The sequence below is a fragment of the Carcharodon carcharias genome, chromosome 5 (genome assembly GCF_017639515.1).
Source record: "Carcharodon carcharias isolate sCarCar2 chromosome 5, sCarCar2.pri, whole genome shotgun sequence".
Taxonomy (NCBI): Eukaryota; Metazoa; Chordata; class Chondrichthyes; order Lamniformes; family Lamnidae; genus Carcharodon; species Carcharodon carcharias.
The window spans coordinates 109,460,362-109,477,388 of NC_054471.1; the positions used below are offsets into that span (position 1 = coordinate 109,460,362).

Sequence of the window (17,027 nt, forward strand, 5' to 3'; positions counted from 1 at the left end):
AATCAGTCAAAATTTGACACCAAATCACATAGAGAAGTATTAGGACAAATGACCAAAAGTTAGGTCAAAGAGGGAGGTTTTGAGGAAGAGAGAGAGAGAGAGATGGAAAGGCAACTAGGTTCAGCGAGGGAATTCTAGAGTTTAGGTCAGCTGGAGACACAGGCAGTGGGGCAAAGGAGATCAGAGATCTGGAAGAGGCCAGAATTGGAGGAATGCAGAGATCACAGAAATAGGGTTTTAAATGAGGTTTACTTTTGTTCCAATAGTTACAAATTGTCCAATACTGAAAACAAGGATTAGTCTGTCTAGCATTGTGATGATATTCCCAGGATGAGAGCTTTGCACCAACACTATTATTCAGTTCAGTTTGAACGTTAAACAATAAGGAAAAAGACAACAAATTGTAAACATTTTGGACAAATTAAAAAAGTTAATCCACAATTATGAACTTGTGTAAACTCAACTTGAAAATCCTTTTATACACAAAATTAGAGCCCAACTTCAGGAGCAAATTCAATAAACATACATAGATTTCTTGTGGTATTGCTCAAGTCTGAAGTTTAATATATAGTACCTTTGGCTTGGTAAGGTGTTCTACTTAAATTGCAGGGAGGTGGGACACATTAGGTATAACAGGAAACTTCTCTGGTGGGATGACAAGTGTTTACCAGGGATTATTACTAGGCCTTGGCTTTTCACCAAATAGGTTAATGACTTGGATGAAAGAATAGAGAGTTTGAGATCCAAGTTTCCAGATAAAATTAAGTTAGGTGACACAGACAGTAAATGGGAATAAGAAGTTACAAGGGTACATAAGACTAAGTGAGTTGGCAAAACTGATGTGGAGTTCAATGAAATGTGTTTATTCTACAATTCTTTGGATCCAAGGAAGGGGAATCAATGTTTTCTTATTGATGAGATATTAGGAGCTGTGGAGGAGCTAATCTTGTTCCTATGACTCCCTTGAAAAACATTTTCACAGCCAGTGACTAATGTAAGTATAATACACTCGTGTAAGAATTTTCTCCCATCACACTTGGAGAAAACCTAAAAGACATGACACAAAATTTGATGTACTCCAACAGATGTCTTAATATATCTATACCAAAATTATTACCATTATATGGTTTGATCATCAATGATACTAAAAGTAGCTAACACTAAAGTCAACAGAACCTGATTTACACAATGGGTGGGATTTTCTGCACCCGCCCGCTGCCAGGATCTTCCGGTCCCATCGCATGTCAATGGACTTCTGGCTGGGGCACCGCCTCGCCTGTGGAAAATCTCGGCCAACATCTTGACATTAGTTGGATTGAACTAAACTAACATTTTCCAATTTACTAGTTTCTCGTTTTCTTATTTAGCAGAATTCAAAGTGCAAAATAGCCTAAATGTACTTCCAGGTTAAGCCTGAATGTTTTTTTAATTGTAAAATATATAGGAGAATTAAGTAATTAAGACCACAGTGTGCCTTTGCAAGCAAACAAAAGCAAAATGAACCATTCTGGGGTGCAGTGTCCTGTATTCCAAGGTCCAAGTAACTGCAATTGGGAGACATGTTGTGGACAAGCATGGTCTGTAACTTCAGTACCTCACTGATCCACAGATCACACTATGAGGAAGGCCCAGGAAAGAACTTGCCATATTCTGTGGAGAACAAGTGGAGGCTGTTGGGAATGATGGCAGCATTCTTTGGCTCTGGCTTTTCTGCTCCATTTGTTTTAGTCTGGCACCAAATGCTCAAGAAATGATACTACATTATTCAATGGAACTCCCTCTCAACTGTAGTGCGATGTCTGCTGAGCAGCTTAAATCCTCATGAGAATCTTTGCTATCAATCTTTCTAGCGAGATGTTCTTGTAAATGAAAGTATTAACAGATTAAACATTTTGCTCTTAAAAAAACCCCCCAAAAATACATCAGCCCCATATTAGAGTGAGTGATATTCAGGTGTTCTAGGTTGCTGATTATAACCGAGATGGACACATTATCAATGTATTCAAGAAGCCATATTACCTGTTTATTGACCTTTGTATTAAATGAATTAGAGAGGAGCAGGTGTCTTCCCTGCGCTGCTTAGATTCTTGGTTCCTAATGTGATCCTTAAAGACACTGCTACCAAAATCTTTCCAAACTTAGTTTTAAGCTAGCCTGTGCTACGCCCATACCTTTCTACTACATCACACTTCTCCGTCCCACCCCAGGATTTACCCTGCGGTCACTGCTGATGATCTCATGGCAACTGGTGAACTGTCTTTGGAGCTTGCTGTGATTCATAAGGTGAGATGGAGGCCCAATTTCGGGTTAGCTTCTGGTATCTTATGGGAGTATATCAACCATTGCAGTTCCAAAATCAGGCGGAAATCAATTTCTACCCCATAGTCTTTTCTGTAGTAGTAGCTTAGACAGAATGTTGAACACTAAGATAAAAATAAAATACTGCGGATGCTGGAAATCTGAAACAAAAACAGAAAATGCTGGAAAAACTCAGCAGGTCTGACATCTGTGGAGAGAGAAACAGAGTTGATGTTTCGAGTCCGTATGACCCTTCTTCAGAGCTAGAGAGAAGTAAAAATGTGATGAAATTTATACTGCTTAAGGGGGGTGGAGCAGGTGAAGCTGGATAGAAGGCCAGTGATAGATGGGGGCAAAGGAGAAATTGACAATGATTCATGGACACAAGACAAAGGGTGCATTAATGGTAGTGGAAAGGGCTAAAAAAAGGTGCTGATACTGGCATTAAGGTAAGAAAGCAGAATGTAATAATAGCAGGACAAGGGTAAGCACTCTGAAAAGAACAACATGAGCAAGTAACAGGTAGCCCTAGTGGGGTGGGGGCAGGGGGCAGTAGTGGGGGAAAAAGGGGGATCGAAAATGGGATGGATTAAAAATGAGGATAAAGCAATGAATAAATGAATGAAACTAAAAAGGAAGTAAAAATAAGTGGATAAGAAATAAAAATGAGTTTAGAAAAAGGGATAAAAAAGGGGTGTAGATAGAGGAGAGAGTTCATGATCTGAAGTTGTTGAACTCAATGTTAAGTCCAGAAGGCTATAAAGTGCCTAATCGGAAGATGAGATGCTGTCCTTCAGTTTGCATTGGTTTCACTGGAACATTGCAACAGGCTAAGGACATGTGGGCATGAGAGCAGGATGGTGTGTTGAAATGGCAAGCAACAGGAAGGTAAAAGCAAAAAACTGGATGCTGGAAATCCAAAATAAAAACAAAAATATCTGGAAAAACTCAGCAGGTCTGGCAGCATCTGTGGAGAGGAGCACAGTTAACGTATCGAGTCCACATGACTCTTCAACAGAACTAAGGAAAAATAGAAATAGAAGCTGGTTTAAGGGGGGGAGGGACAAGAAGAGCTGGATTGAGGGCCAGTGATAGGTATGGTAAGCAACAGGAAGGTCTGGATCATGCTTGCGGAGAGACCAAAGGTGTTCCACAAAGCGGTCACCCAGCCTGTGTTTGGTCTGCCAATGTAGAGGAGACTGTTGAACAGTTCAGTTGATTTCAGTGATGACTTTTCTTGTCTTTCTGCTTCTCATTCTTCATCTTCAATCTTTACCTTGAAAGTTGTCTTTTAAAATCTTTTCCCAATTTCATCACTTCAGGGTTGGATCGGGCACAAAACAAATGAATCATTTCAATTGGAAAAGTCAGGTTTCCAAAATTTTACATAGATGTATTTTATTCTTATAAATTAGTTTATTTTTCAAGGATTTTACACTATTAGCTACAAAACTAAAAATTTGCCTTTCTATAAAGTCTTTAGCATGGTAAACCATCTCAAGGTGCTTCATAGGAATGTTATTGAACAAATTTTGACAAGATTATTTTATTCACCTTTGAGCTATACAAATGCACCAGAAGCAATAACGATTGCACTTATTTTTTTAAAATCACTAAATTTATTGTTGCTAACCTCCATTATAGGGAGAATAAATCCTTTCTTGTTTGTTCCTTATTAACTTAGACAACTTGCAGAGTTATTTTTAGGCTTTACTCTTGACGTTTCTTCACCAGAGATCAGCCCTGTGAGCAAACCCTGGCTTTCAACAAACTGGAGTGTGACTTTCCACAATATCTAATGCAATAGCTTTGCCTAGAAATTGATCTTACTGGGTTGCTAATGGTTTTGAATTGGGAATAGTTTTGAGTTTATAGGTCAATGTCTACTGAGAATTTGGTGGAGACTGCCCAAGCTCTTTTTACATTGGAGCTTTGAAGTCAACAAACAGAATGTTTTTAATGCAGCAGCTGGATTTGAATTCAGGACTCAAGGATGAAAAATCAATATCTAACCCAGTTCTCTCATTCTTCGAATGAACGCTTCCACATTTAGAGAAGAAGTGTTCAATCTTCACATAAACACAAGAGAGAAAGGAATAGAAGTATATGTTGATGGGCCAGGTAAAGAAGGATGGAATGATTGAAAATATCACAGAATTTAAACGTGGTAACACTGCACATAAGATAAAAAGGAACATGTGCAAGTGCTGTGGACAACCATGAATTCATAGACAGCAGGAAATGTCTCATGTGCAGAGTTTGTGGAAAGCCCAATCCAATTCCAATTGTGGAAATTATGTGCAGAACAAAGAAAGAAGATGGTAAATGAGTTACCAGAGGCAGAGCAACAGGGTGAATAAGAAAGAAAAGAAACAAAAACATCCATACCCTGTAAGATGACAATGGGTTTGAGAACCAAATGGACATAGGAACCATTCAATTGCATGAAATGTCTGGATGTGATAATTACCAGAGGAAAGAAATGTATCCAACTATTCATATCAGGAAAAAGGCGAGAAATAAGCCCACATAAAGTTTGAAACTGAAGCTTGATACTGGAGCACAGAGTAACATCATCCCTCTCAGACTATACCAGAAGGTCTTTCCTGAAAATTCGAAAGAAACTGATTACCCAAAGAAAAATGCTCTGAAACCGAGCAATGTCATGCTGAAGGCATGTGGTGAAACTGAGCTTCGACAGCTAGAAACAACCTAAATTAGAGGGGGAAATGAAAAAAAAGATGTTAACAGCATATTTTATGTCACTGAAACAGATAGTCCTGCTATCCTGGGGTTGAGCAGTTGTGAGAAGCTGCAGCTTTTCATAGTAAACCATGAGATGAAGGAGGTGTCACTGAGGGTTGAAGATGGTACACCTATTGAAAAGCACCTACCGATCAGAAGCAAGGAAGATCTGACATAAATGTATCCATACTGTTTTGATGACAGTTTTGAATATCACATCGCTATTGACCTACTGATGAAACCAATGATTCAGCCCCAATGCAAAGTACCAATAGAACTAAAAGGAAAACTTGAAAGAGAGCTCCAAGAGATGGCAGTGATTGCCAGAGTCACAGAGCCAAAAGATTGGGTAAATCTTATCATTGGGAGAGAGAAACCAAATAGAAAGCTACAAATTTGCTTGTATCCCAAAAATCTTAATTAAGCAATAAAGAGAATTGGTAACCTATTCCAACACTGGAAGAAATCACGCCAGCACTGGCTGGACACCAGAAATGGCTACTGAAACGTGAAGCTTAACTAGAAATCTTTGCTGTTAACAACATTCAACACATCCTTTGATCGGTACAAATTCCTGCATTTTGGCCTTAAAGTGAGCCAGAATGTATTTGAACAGAAAGTAGATGAGACATACAGAGGATGTATAGGAGCAGTCAGCATTGCTGATGCTATCCAGGTCCACAGTATAAATGAAGAAGATTATGACTACTATCTACAAGGCATGAAGAGAACCAGGAAAGCTGGGATCAAGCTAAATGCAGTCAAATGTATTGTGAACATGACAGAATGCCAATTCTTCAGAATGGTGTATTCACCTGATGGAGTCAAACCAAGTCCGGAAAAAGTCACAGCTGTCTCTTTGAGATGGAAGCCCAAGCGATAAAAAAGAGTTGAGATGTTTCCTTGGCTTGAATTCTTTCGTACCTCACATGTTGGAACACACAGCAAACCTGCAACAGCTGATGAGAGAGGATGTTGAGTACCAGTGATCAAAGTCACATGAGTGAAGTTTCAGCAAACCCAAAAAAGTAGTATACAGGAGACAAGTCAGTCATACTACAATGGAAAGAAACCTTCCATTCTGCAAGTAGATACTTCTATGAAAGGACTGGGAGTGGCCCTGGTACAAGATGAAAAGCCAATAGCATTCACATCCAAAGCCCAGATATATGAACATAAAAAGAGAGCTTTTGGCAGTTGTATATGGATGTGAGAAATTCCATACATATCTCTATGGGAGAAAGTTCATATTGGACAGTGATCATCGTCCACTGGAGCAGATCTACAAGAAAAATCTGTAGAGCACCAGCAAGATTGCAGAGGTTAGTCCTGAGGCTTCAGAGTTACAATTTCATGCTGAAAAACTAGCCAGGAAGAGAAATGGGCTAGCAGATGCCCTATCTCAGTTGTTGTCACAGGAGAAATACAAGGTAAAAGATCTAGGTATAAAGGTTAATCACCTAATGAACACAAAACTACCAAAATGGAGTCAAATTAGAGGTCAGATCAGCAAAGACGACGAGTTCCAGGGATGGCTTTATAAGATACAACAAACACAGACAGCAGTACAGCAGTATTAGTCTATCAGAGAAGATGGTGGTGTTCTGCTAATTGGATCCAGAATAATCATACCCAGAATTATGCAGAAAGAACCTCTCCAGAAGATACATGAAGGCCACATAGGAATGGAGAAGTGTAAGCTCAGAACCTGAAGAGTCCTGTACAAAGACATCGAAAGAATGGTGTCTACATGCTATGTATGCCAGAAGTACAGAAATACACTGCAGAGCTGATTTATTCACACACAATCAAGAACAGTATCTCATAGTTGCAGACTATTATTCAGACTTCCCTTTTATCAGAAAGATTTGAGAGTTACAACAATCATCTCAGCTGAATGAGTTCTGTTTGATGAGCAAGGGATAACTGAAAGAGTAATATGTGATAATGGAACCCAATTCACTTCCAGAGAATTTAAGGAATTCGCTATGCAGTAGGGGTTCAACATCTCATTACCAAATTACCCAAGGGGGTCTTGGGTTTATAAAAAGATATGGTCAGGCCCTCATGACATGCCGACAGACAAAGGAAGACCAATATCTTGCCTTACTGTCCCTCTGAACTTCACCTCTCAAGGCTGACATGAAATCGCTTGCAGAGCTATTGAGTGGAAAAACGTACTAGACAATTCTGCTAAGCAAGACACATCCTCCAAGTGACCAGGAAGAAGAAAGACAACAACTCACTGATGCATAGGTATAAGAAAGCACTTTAGCAAACATGCCAAATCCCTGCCTGAGTTGCTAAGAGGACAAACTCTACATGTACAGGATTCAATCCTGAAAACCTTGAACCCAGCCAAAAGTTGTTGTTGAGGTCGAGAATCCAAAAATATACATAAATCATCAATACTGAAAGCAGGGAGCAAATGAGAAGGAACAGAATCCATATTCAACCTACACCTGATCTGGAAAAGCAGAAACGCTCATCAGCGACATCACTAACAAGCAAGAGAACGTCAACAGCATCACCAACATGCGGTACATCATCAACAAGTGACACGTCATCAACAACACAAACAACCCCTACAATACCAGGCGCGCTTGGCCTAAATGGCCAAGTGGTTATGGTACTGGGTTTGTAACCCCAAGATCAAGAGTTCAAATCTCACAATGGCAAACTATGAAACAATGTAACTTCATCTGAAACAGATGGAAACAGGTTTACTCAAAAGAGTATCAAGAGTTCAAATCTCACAATGGCAAACTATGAAACAATGTAACTTCATCTGAAACAGATGGAAACAGGTTTACTCAAAAGAGTATCAAGAGTTCAAATCTCACAATGGCAAACTATGAAACAATGTAACTTCATCTGAAACAGATGGAAATGGGTTTGTACTCGAAAGAGTTACAATACCAGGCACAACATTGCCAGTACAACGTGCCAAATTTTATGAATAAAGTATATTTTTGGGAAAATATGTGTGCCCAAGCTGCTACATTCACTGACACTCTGCAGTCGGGGGCTGAGCAAAAATGTATCAGTCAGCAGCGCATGATGAGATCTGTAAAATATATTCGACAAACCTCCAGCATCTTGTGTCTAAAGGTGGGAATAATTTCTAACCTCTGGGAACCACAAGGTATGACAGTGACCCACAAAGTCTGACCCCTGCCCACCCTCTCAGCTGACAAAGGGTGAAAGACAACTAAGTAGGAACTATAAACTGACCCCACCTGGTTATTAAAAGGGGTAGAGGACAGGCTGCACGGACCTGGGCACAGTTTTCTCATATTCTTATTGTTGCCCCTCAGCTGGGGGGAGGGCCGCTGGGTCCTAGAGCCCACCGCAAACATTTTGCCGAGTGTTTCCTCCAACTTCCTTTTCCGGGCGTCTGGCCTGGTCTGGTCTGCATTGAGAGTGTTTTGGGCTTGGCTGCAACCAAAAAGGGCTGTGCGTGTGATGAGCCGAAGCTGAGGACGAAGGGACGATGAGGTGCGGTGCTGTACTGACCCTCCTGCTGCCCCTCCTGGGTAGTATCGCGGGCGGAGGCGCCTGGTTTAACAACCCGGGGATCCCGGCTACTAGCGGGCTTTCGATACCGGACACGGCCCCCGAGGCCGAGGACTGCTTCTGTCACGTAAGTTTCCTTCCACTTATCGGGGTTCAGACCCACGATCTTCTTTGATTTCAGTGGGAGCCCCCCACCATATGAAGTACTTTTTGAAATGTCTTGACTCTAACAATGTTGTAGTATTGAAATCGGCAGCCATATTGCACACAGAAAGATCCCATAATCTGCCTTTTTGGTGATGTTGCTTGATGAGTTAAATTTTGGACAGGACTCCTCTTTTAATAGTGCTAAGGGATATTTGACATTCATCTGAGAGAGCAGATGGCGCTTCAGTTTAATGTCTTATCCAAAAGACGGTTCAACACTTAGCATTTCACTAGGAATATCTGGATTGTGGAATGCACTGCCTGGAGATGTGGTGGAGGCAGATTCAATCAAGGCATTCAAGAGGATATTAGATGATTAATTGAATAGAAACAATGTACAGGGATACCGGGAAAAGGTAGCAGAATGGTGCAGACATGATGGGCTGAATGGCCTCCTCCTGCATCATAACGATTCTATGACGTGCTCCAGTCTCTAGAGTGGTTTTTTAGTTCCATCATCTAGCTGGATTCCTACACAGGATTCATTGCTATGTTATACAGAATTATTCACATCCAGAGAATTGGGAAAGGAGGAGATATTTCAGGTGTCAACACTAAAGGATTACAAAGGAATTGGTTGATGAAGTCCAATGAATTTTTTAACCATCTTGATAATCACATGATACAATGATAACACATTCTCTATCAGTTAGTTTACAACAGACATGCTTGGCCTAAATAGCCGAGTGGTTATGGTACTGGGTTTGTAACCCCAAGAGCAAGAGTTCAAATCTCACAATGGCAAACTATGAAACAATATAACTTTAGGCTTGGCCTAAATAGCCAAGTGGTTATGGTACTGGGTTTGTAACCCTAAGATCAAGAGTTCAAATCTCACAATGGCAAACTATGAAACAATGTAACTTCATCTGAAACAGATGGAAACAGGTTTACTCAAAAGAGTATCAAGAGTTCAAATCTCACAATGGCAAACTATGAAACAATGTAACTTCATCTGAAACAGATGGAAACGTGTTTGTGCTCGAAAGAGTTACAACCAGCCTTCTGAATATTCCCTCTTAGGCTTGGCCTAAATGGCCAAGTGGTTATGGTACTGGGCTTGTAACCCTAAGATCAAGAGTTCAAATTTCACAATGGCAAACTATGAAACAATGTAACTTCATCTGAATAGGAACAGATGGAAACGTGTTTGTACTCGAAAGAGTTACTGACACATTGACAGATTCCCCTCTTTATGGTTATTAGGCTTGGCCTAAATAGCCAAGTGGTTATGGTACTGGGTTTGTAACCCCAAGATCAAGAGTTCAAATCTCACAATGGCAAACTATGAAACAATGTAACTTCATCTGAAACAGATGGAAACGGGTTTGTATTCGAAAGAGTTACAACAGACATGCTTGGCCTAAGTAGCCAAGTGGTTATGGTACTGGGCTTGTAACCCCAAGATCAAGAGTTCAAATCTCACAATGGCAAACAATGTAACTTCATCTGAATAGGAACAGATGGAAACATGTTTGTACTCAAAAGAGTTACAGCCTCTTCAATGAGCACCTGCAGGCAGTTTAATCAACCCAACAGTGATCCTCAAAGTGTCTAATGCATGCTTCAATTCCTTTACCCGCCTGATTGTTTGTCCCTCTTCCGCGGCTACGTTCGCTGCCGGATGTCCCTGGAGAGGGAGCACACGGTGTCTGCTGGCACTCTCAAGGCCTTCCGTGCTCAGTGGGCACCGCGGGGACTAGGGTGTTTTGTTGACCCCTTTGATCACATTTTGATTTAAAGTTTGTAAGTTTCCTTTAAACTTTGTTCTTGGTTTTACAGCTGACCTGAATTAAGGGCTGTGCCTGATTTATCCCAATTTTGTTGATTTGGTTTTCATTTAAAAGATTATCAAGAGTTCAAATCTCTCAATGGCAAAACTATGAAACAATGTAACTTCATCTGAATAGGAACAGATGGAAATGTGTTTGTACTTGAAAGAGTTACAACAGACATGCTTGGCCTAAATAGCCAAGTGGTTATGGACTGGGTTTGTAACCCAAAGATCAAGAGTTCAAATCTCACAATGGCAAACTATGAAACAATGTAACTTCATCTGAAACAGATGGAAACGTGTTTGTACTCGAAAGAGTTACAACAGACATGGCATGAGGAAAACCTCAGCAGTGAAGTGTCTTGGGAATCATAGGTCCAAAGCCACTCTTCCTGCTCTACTTACCATGTCATGTCTTAACTTATTTATGCACTATATCCCAATTATCGAATTAAAAATCTTAACCAAATTAACTGCTTGCCGCTTCATTGATCAGAAGAGCAGTGTTTTATTAGAGGGGACAAAAAAAAAATGCCATGTTCTGTCTGGGCCAGTTGCTTGCTACAGCCTTCCATGTAGTAACTCGATCACACGATAAGGCAGAATCAATCAAGCGAAAGTAAGAAGTAACTAGAAAGACAAGCAAGAGAGAATTATGCAAATACAATTCAGCAGCAGGAGAAAAAATAGAAAAGGAAAAGAGAAGTGAGTGGCAGAAAATTGGAGGTGAAGGAAAGAAGATCAAGGAACTTTTGCACTTTGTTTTTAATTAATTATCCTTGCTAAACTTTATTCTAGTCTTTTGACCTTACAATATAATTGTTAGCCTGTAACAAGAAGAAAAGAGCTTGTAGAAATTTTTCAAGGAACAGCTATGACTGTCCGCTCAGTTACAAGCTCAGGACACCCTGTTGATGGCTACACATCCTTCTGATATGCCTGCTGCTAGTCACGGGCTGTGCGCTTGCAACAAATGCACAGCTTCTGTGATCTGTTGCTATGACAATCTGAATCTCGTCCACTACCAACATGCAGGAAGTGTAAGTTTCTCAAACTTCAATGAGTTTCAAGATGAAGCATCTTAAATCTAGCTTAAGAGAATAGCTACTTGCTTCCAGGAGGTGGGGAGCTGATGTGATACGACAAATGAATTTTTGCATATTCAAAGGAGAAAATGACTGTTTCAGTGGGAGAAGTTCCTCCATGCAACATAAAGGGTTTCAGAATTACCTGGAAAAACTCAGCAGGTCTGGCAGCATCGGCGGAGAAGAAAAGAGTTGACGTTTCGAGTCCTCATGACCCTTCGACAGAACTTGAGTTCGAGTCCAGGAAAGAGCTGAAATATAAGCTGGTTTAAGGTGTGTGTGTGGGGGGCGGAGAGATAGAGAGACAGAGAGGTGGAGGGGGTTGGTGTGGTTGTAGCGACAAACAAGCGACTTGTTTGTCGCTACAACCACACCAACCCCCTCCACCTCTCTGTCTCTCTATCTCTCCGCCCCCCACACACACACCTTAAACCAGCTTATATTTCAGCTCTTTCCTGGACTCGAACTCAAGTTCTGTCGAAGGGTCATGAGGACTCGAAACGTCAACTCTTTTCTTCTCCGCCGATGCTGCCAGACCTGCTGAGTTTTTCCAGGTAATTCTGTTTTTGTTTTGGATTTCCAGCATCCGCAGTTTTTTTGTTTTTATAAAGGGTTTCAGGCCTGTCTAGCTGAAAGGTGGCACCTCCAACACTGCATTGCTCTCTCAGTACTGCACTGCAGCATTAGCCTAGATTACGTGCTCAATTCTCTGGAGTGAGACTTGAATGCATTAAGTTCTGACTCAGCCAAGATTGCTATCATTGGGTTATAGCTGATGCCTTCTTGGGCCTGTCTCTGTTTTGAGTTTGTAAGAACGTTAGACATAGGAGCACAAGTCGACCATGTGGCCTCTTGAGCCTGCTCCACCATTCATTATCATGGACGATCTTCAACCTCAATTCCACTATCGTGCCCATTCCCCATATCCCTTGATTCCCTGAGAGACCAAACATCTATCTAACTCAGACTTAAATATACTCAACGATGGAGTTACCTACAACCCTCTGGGTTAGAGAATTACAAAGAATTACAAAGATTCACAATTCCCTAAATGAAGAAATTTTCCTCATCTCAGTTCTAAATGATCAACCTCTTATTGTGAATCTGTGTCTCCATGCTGTAGATTCTTTCATGTTTCAATTAGATTTTTTTTTATTTGTTCATTGGATTGGGCTTTTATTGCCCATCCCTAATTGCCCATGAGAAGGTGGTGGTGAGCTGCCTTCTTGAACTGCTGCAGTCCATGTGGTGTAGGCACACTGACAGTGCTGTTTGGGAGGGAGTGACAGTGGAAGGAATGGCGATACATTTTTAAGTCAGGATGGTGAGTGGCTTGGAGGGGAACTTCCAGGTGATGGCGTTCCCATGCTTCTGCAGCCCTTGTCTGGGTTTGGAAGGTGCTGTCTAAGGAGCCTTGGTGAGTTCGTGCAGTGCATCCTGCAGATGGTACACACTGCTGCCACTGTGCGCCAGTGGTGGAGGGAGTGAACGTTTGTGAATGGGGTGCCAAGCAAGTGAGCTGCTTTGTCCTGGATGGTGTCAAGCTTCTTCAGTATTGTTGGAACTGCACTCATTCAGACAAGCGGGGAGTATTCCATCACACTCCTGACCTCTGCCTTTTATATGGTGGATAGACTTTGGGGAGTCAGGTGAGTTGCTCACTGCACGATTCCAAGCCTCTGACCTGCTCTTGTAGCCACAGTATTTATATGGCTAGTCCAGTTTAGTTACTGGTCAACGGTAACCCCCACGATGTTGATAAAATGGGAATTCAGCAATGGTAATGCCATCAATGGTTTGATTCTCTTTTGTTGAAGATGGTCATTGCCTGGCACTTGCATGGTGCGAATGTTACTTGCCACTTTTAAGCCCAAGCATGGATATTGTCCAGGTCTTGCTGCCATTGGACATGGACTGCTTCAGTATCTGAGGAGTCGCGTATGATGTTGAACATTGTGCAATCATCAGCGAGTATCCCCATTTCTGACCTTATGATGGAAGGAAGATCATTGATGAAGTAGCTGGAGATGGTTGGGCCTAGAACACTACCCTGAGGAACTCACCTCTCGTTTTCAAAACTTCAGAGAGATTAGGCCCAATTTACTCAGCCTCTCATCCCAGGAACCAATATAGTGAACTTTTGCTGTACTGCTTCCAATGCAATTATATCCTTCGTTCAATATGGAGACAAAAACTGTGCATAGTACTCCAGGAGTGGTCCCCTTGTTTATTGGACTGATCAGATCTTCTGTTGCTTTTCCAAGTTGCTTGATGATCCCTATACTGTTCTGTTGGTGTACTGCAGTATTATTCTTGAGGGGACAATTTGTGCAATGCATTTTGATAGGAATTTATGTACACTTATTCTTTGTTTAAATGCAGAATGCAGGACATCCATTTATACCCTGTTAATGTTTGTGCTAAGTTGGCCTTTTGAACAGTTGTAAGTGTTTAATCCAACTTTCATCAAAGTGCAGGCTTGTGAAGGCCAATAAAACCGTGGTCCCTTGCCAGCCTAGACTTTTGTTTTTGGGCATGGCTGGTTTTTGCACATCCACTTTGGAATGGTGTTGATGGAAGTGAACACCCAAGTATCAGAGCTCCCTGTTTTTTGACTGTTGAATGTGGAGGCCAACTGGGATTTTGTGCCAACTGGACTGACCTGGTTGCACACAATTATTCTGAATGTTGGCATACAATAGCTTGCACTGAGCCAACCTCATACTCAGTTGGATCAATTAAGACCACTGACCTGCTGCTGAATTGTTGGCCATGGTTATCACTGGGGAAGTGTTGGCACTGAAGCTTTTAGCTCAGTTGCAATATATTTCTCAATGAAACATGAAGAAAGCTGAAATTGTTCAATTTGACAGTGACAGCACTTGTGTTATGGTGCACTAAAAGCTCACTGCTTTCTGGTTGAACTGAATGGATGCCTGTCAATAATGAATTGCCAGTCGATTCAATTTTCAATCAATTCTGATGTAATTAATTGTTTTCTCACAAGAACATTGATTTTTGCTGAACTGGCAAGGTTGGATCTCCCCAACACACATGGATTAAGTAAACCTTTCAGGTGGGCTTCTATTGTTGGAAGGACATGGGAGTTAGTGTCATAAATTCTGGGTCCTCGTGACTCAAGGATTTGCCAATGATCTTTTCATTTGTTCTCAGGAATATGAACGAGGGCAAGGCAATAAACTACAGACCATTCCTAGTTACCCAAAGAAGTGGTAGTGGGCCTTCCCTTTGAACCACTGCAGCTCTTGGCTGGTGGTGCTGCCCCCATGATTGTATTAGGCATGGAATTCCAGGATATTAACCCAACAATGATGAAGGAATGGCAAATATAATTCAAAGTCAGGATTCTTGGGAGGGAACCTTGAGGACTTTGTTACTGCACCTGTGTTTCTAAGTATTGAGAATCATAGTATGGGAGGATCCTGGATTGTTTAACTCCATCCTGTAGATTGTGCAGACTGCAGCCATGCCGCACCAGCATGGTGGAAGTGGATATTGAGTCCAGTAGCATATCACTGATCAAGTGAACTGCTCTGTCTTAAATGGTGCTAATTTTTAAATGTTGATATGGCTGCACCCAGGCAAATGGGCAAATATTCCATTACACTCCTGACTTGGCCCTAAGGCTATGAAGGGTCAGGAGATGACCCACTGTAGCCAGCTTCTGCCCTGCCCTTGCAGTCACAGTGTTGATATGGTTGGTCCAGCTAATCATATGGTCTGTGGTGATCTTTAAGATATTGATGGTGGCCCCATTGAAGATCAAGAGAAGATGGCTGGTTTTTTTCTTATTCAGAATGGTCATTATCTGGCATTTATATGACTCAAATGTTACTTGCCATTGTCAACCTAAGTGTGGATATTATCCAGGTCCAGCTGTGGATTGACATAGGCGGCTTTTTTATCCGAGAGTTTGCACATGGAACTGCACACTATACAATCATCAGTGAATGTCTCCACCCTTATGACTGAGAGAAGGTCATTAATAAAGCAATGGAAGATGTTTGGGCCTCGGGCATAGCCCTGAGGAACTCCTGCAGCGATGTCCTGGTGCTTTGATGATTGGTCTCCAACAGAGCACAACCATCCTCCTTTGCATCCACATGGGCCCTAGTTATGCCTGTTTTTTTTTTGTGGGGTATGAGGAACATTTCTTGTTCAAGCTCCACTCAGGCTCCCTCCCTCAACTCTTCTTCTGGTACGTTGGTGACTGTATCAGTGCCTTTTCTTGCTCTTGCTCTAAATTCAAAAACTTTTTTGACTCTGCTTTCAATTTTCACCCTTCCCTCATCTTCACATGGTACATCTCCAACTCTTCCCTTCTCTACCTTGACTGCTTCTGTCTCCGTTTCTGGGGATACGCTATTAGCAAATATTCATTATAAACACACTGACTCCCACAGCTACCTTGACTACACTTCTTCACAACCTGCACTCTGTAAGAATTCCATTCCATTCTCCCAGTTTCTCCAGCCCATCTATTCTGATGATGCAACCTGCATACCAGTGTTTCTGATATGTCTTCCTTTTTTCTCAACCGAGGATTCCACCCACCCCACACAGTGATTGATATAGCCCTTGACCTTACCTGACCCATTTGCCACACTTCTGCACCCACTCCTTCCCCTCCCTCTCATAGGGTTCCCCAAGTTCTCACCTTCCACCCCATCAGCCTCTGTATTCAACGGATTATCCTCCATCATCTCCGCCACCTTCAGCGTGATGCCACTACCAAACACATCTTTCCCTTCTTTCAGCATTTTGAAAGGACAGTTCCCTCTGTGACATCCTGGTCCACTCCTTAGTCACCTATAATACCCTGTCCCCTTCCTGGGCATCGTTCCATGCAAGCGTGGAGATATAACACCTGCCCTTTTACCTCATCCCTCATTGTCCAAAGCCCCAAACATGCCTTCCAGGTGAAGCAGCAGTTCTCCTTTCAATTTAGTCTACTGTATTTGCTGCTCACAATGGGGAGACCAAACACAACCTGGGTGACGACTTTGCAGAACATCTCTGTTTGGTCCGGAAGCATGTCCAGGTCTACCGCACTGTTCCAGTGAAGCTCAATGCAAGCTTGAGAAGCAGCACATCATCTTTCAGTTGGGCACTTTACAGCCTCTGGACCAACATTTGAGTTCAACAATTTCAGACCGTAATTTCTGTTCCCCCATTTTGTTTCCTTTTCTTTACACGTGTCAGCCTTAATCTTGTTTTTCTCTCTTGCTTTCAGATGACATCTGTTAGCTATTCTGCCATTCACACCTCTTCTCGACCCATCTTTTGATTCTTTACTTGTCCTAATACTACTCTCTTTGGCTGTGGCCTGCCAACACTTTTGATATTTAATGTGTGTCCCATGTTACACACACTCACAGACC

At 41.7% G+C, this 17,027-nt stretch overlaps 1 protein-coding gene across 1 annotated transcript in view; it reads left to right on the top strand.

Moving 5' to 3' along the window:
• Window positions 1-8,416: 8,416 nt before the first annotated feature.
• ero1b (endoplasmic reticulum oxidoreductase 1 beta) overlaps window positions 8,417-17,027 on the top strand; it is an 86,433-nt gene continuing 77,822 nt past the window's right edge. Inside the window, exon 1 of the mRNA XM_041188626.1 lies at window positions 8,417-8,686. Within this exon, the coding sequence (XP_041044560.1) occupies window positions 8,537-8,686 (150 nt within the window). The 5' untranslated portion in view covers window positions 8,417-8,536. The remainder of the gene's footprint in view (window positions 8,687-17,027) is intronic.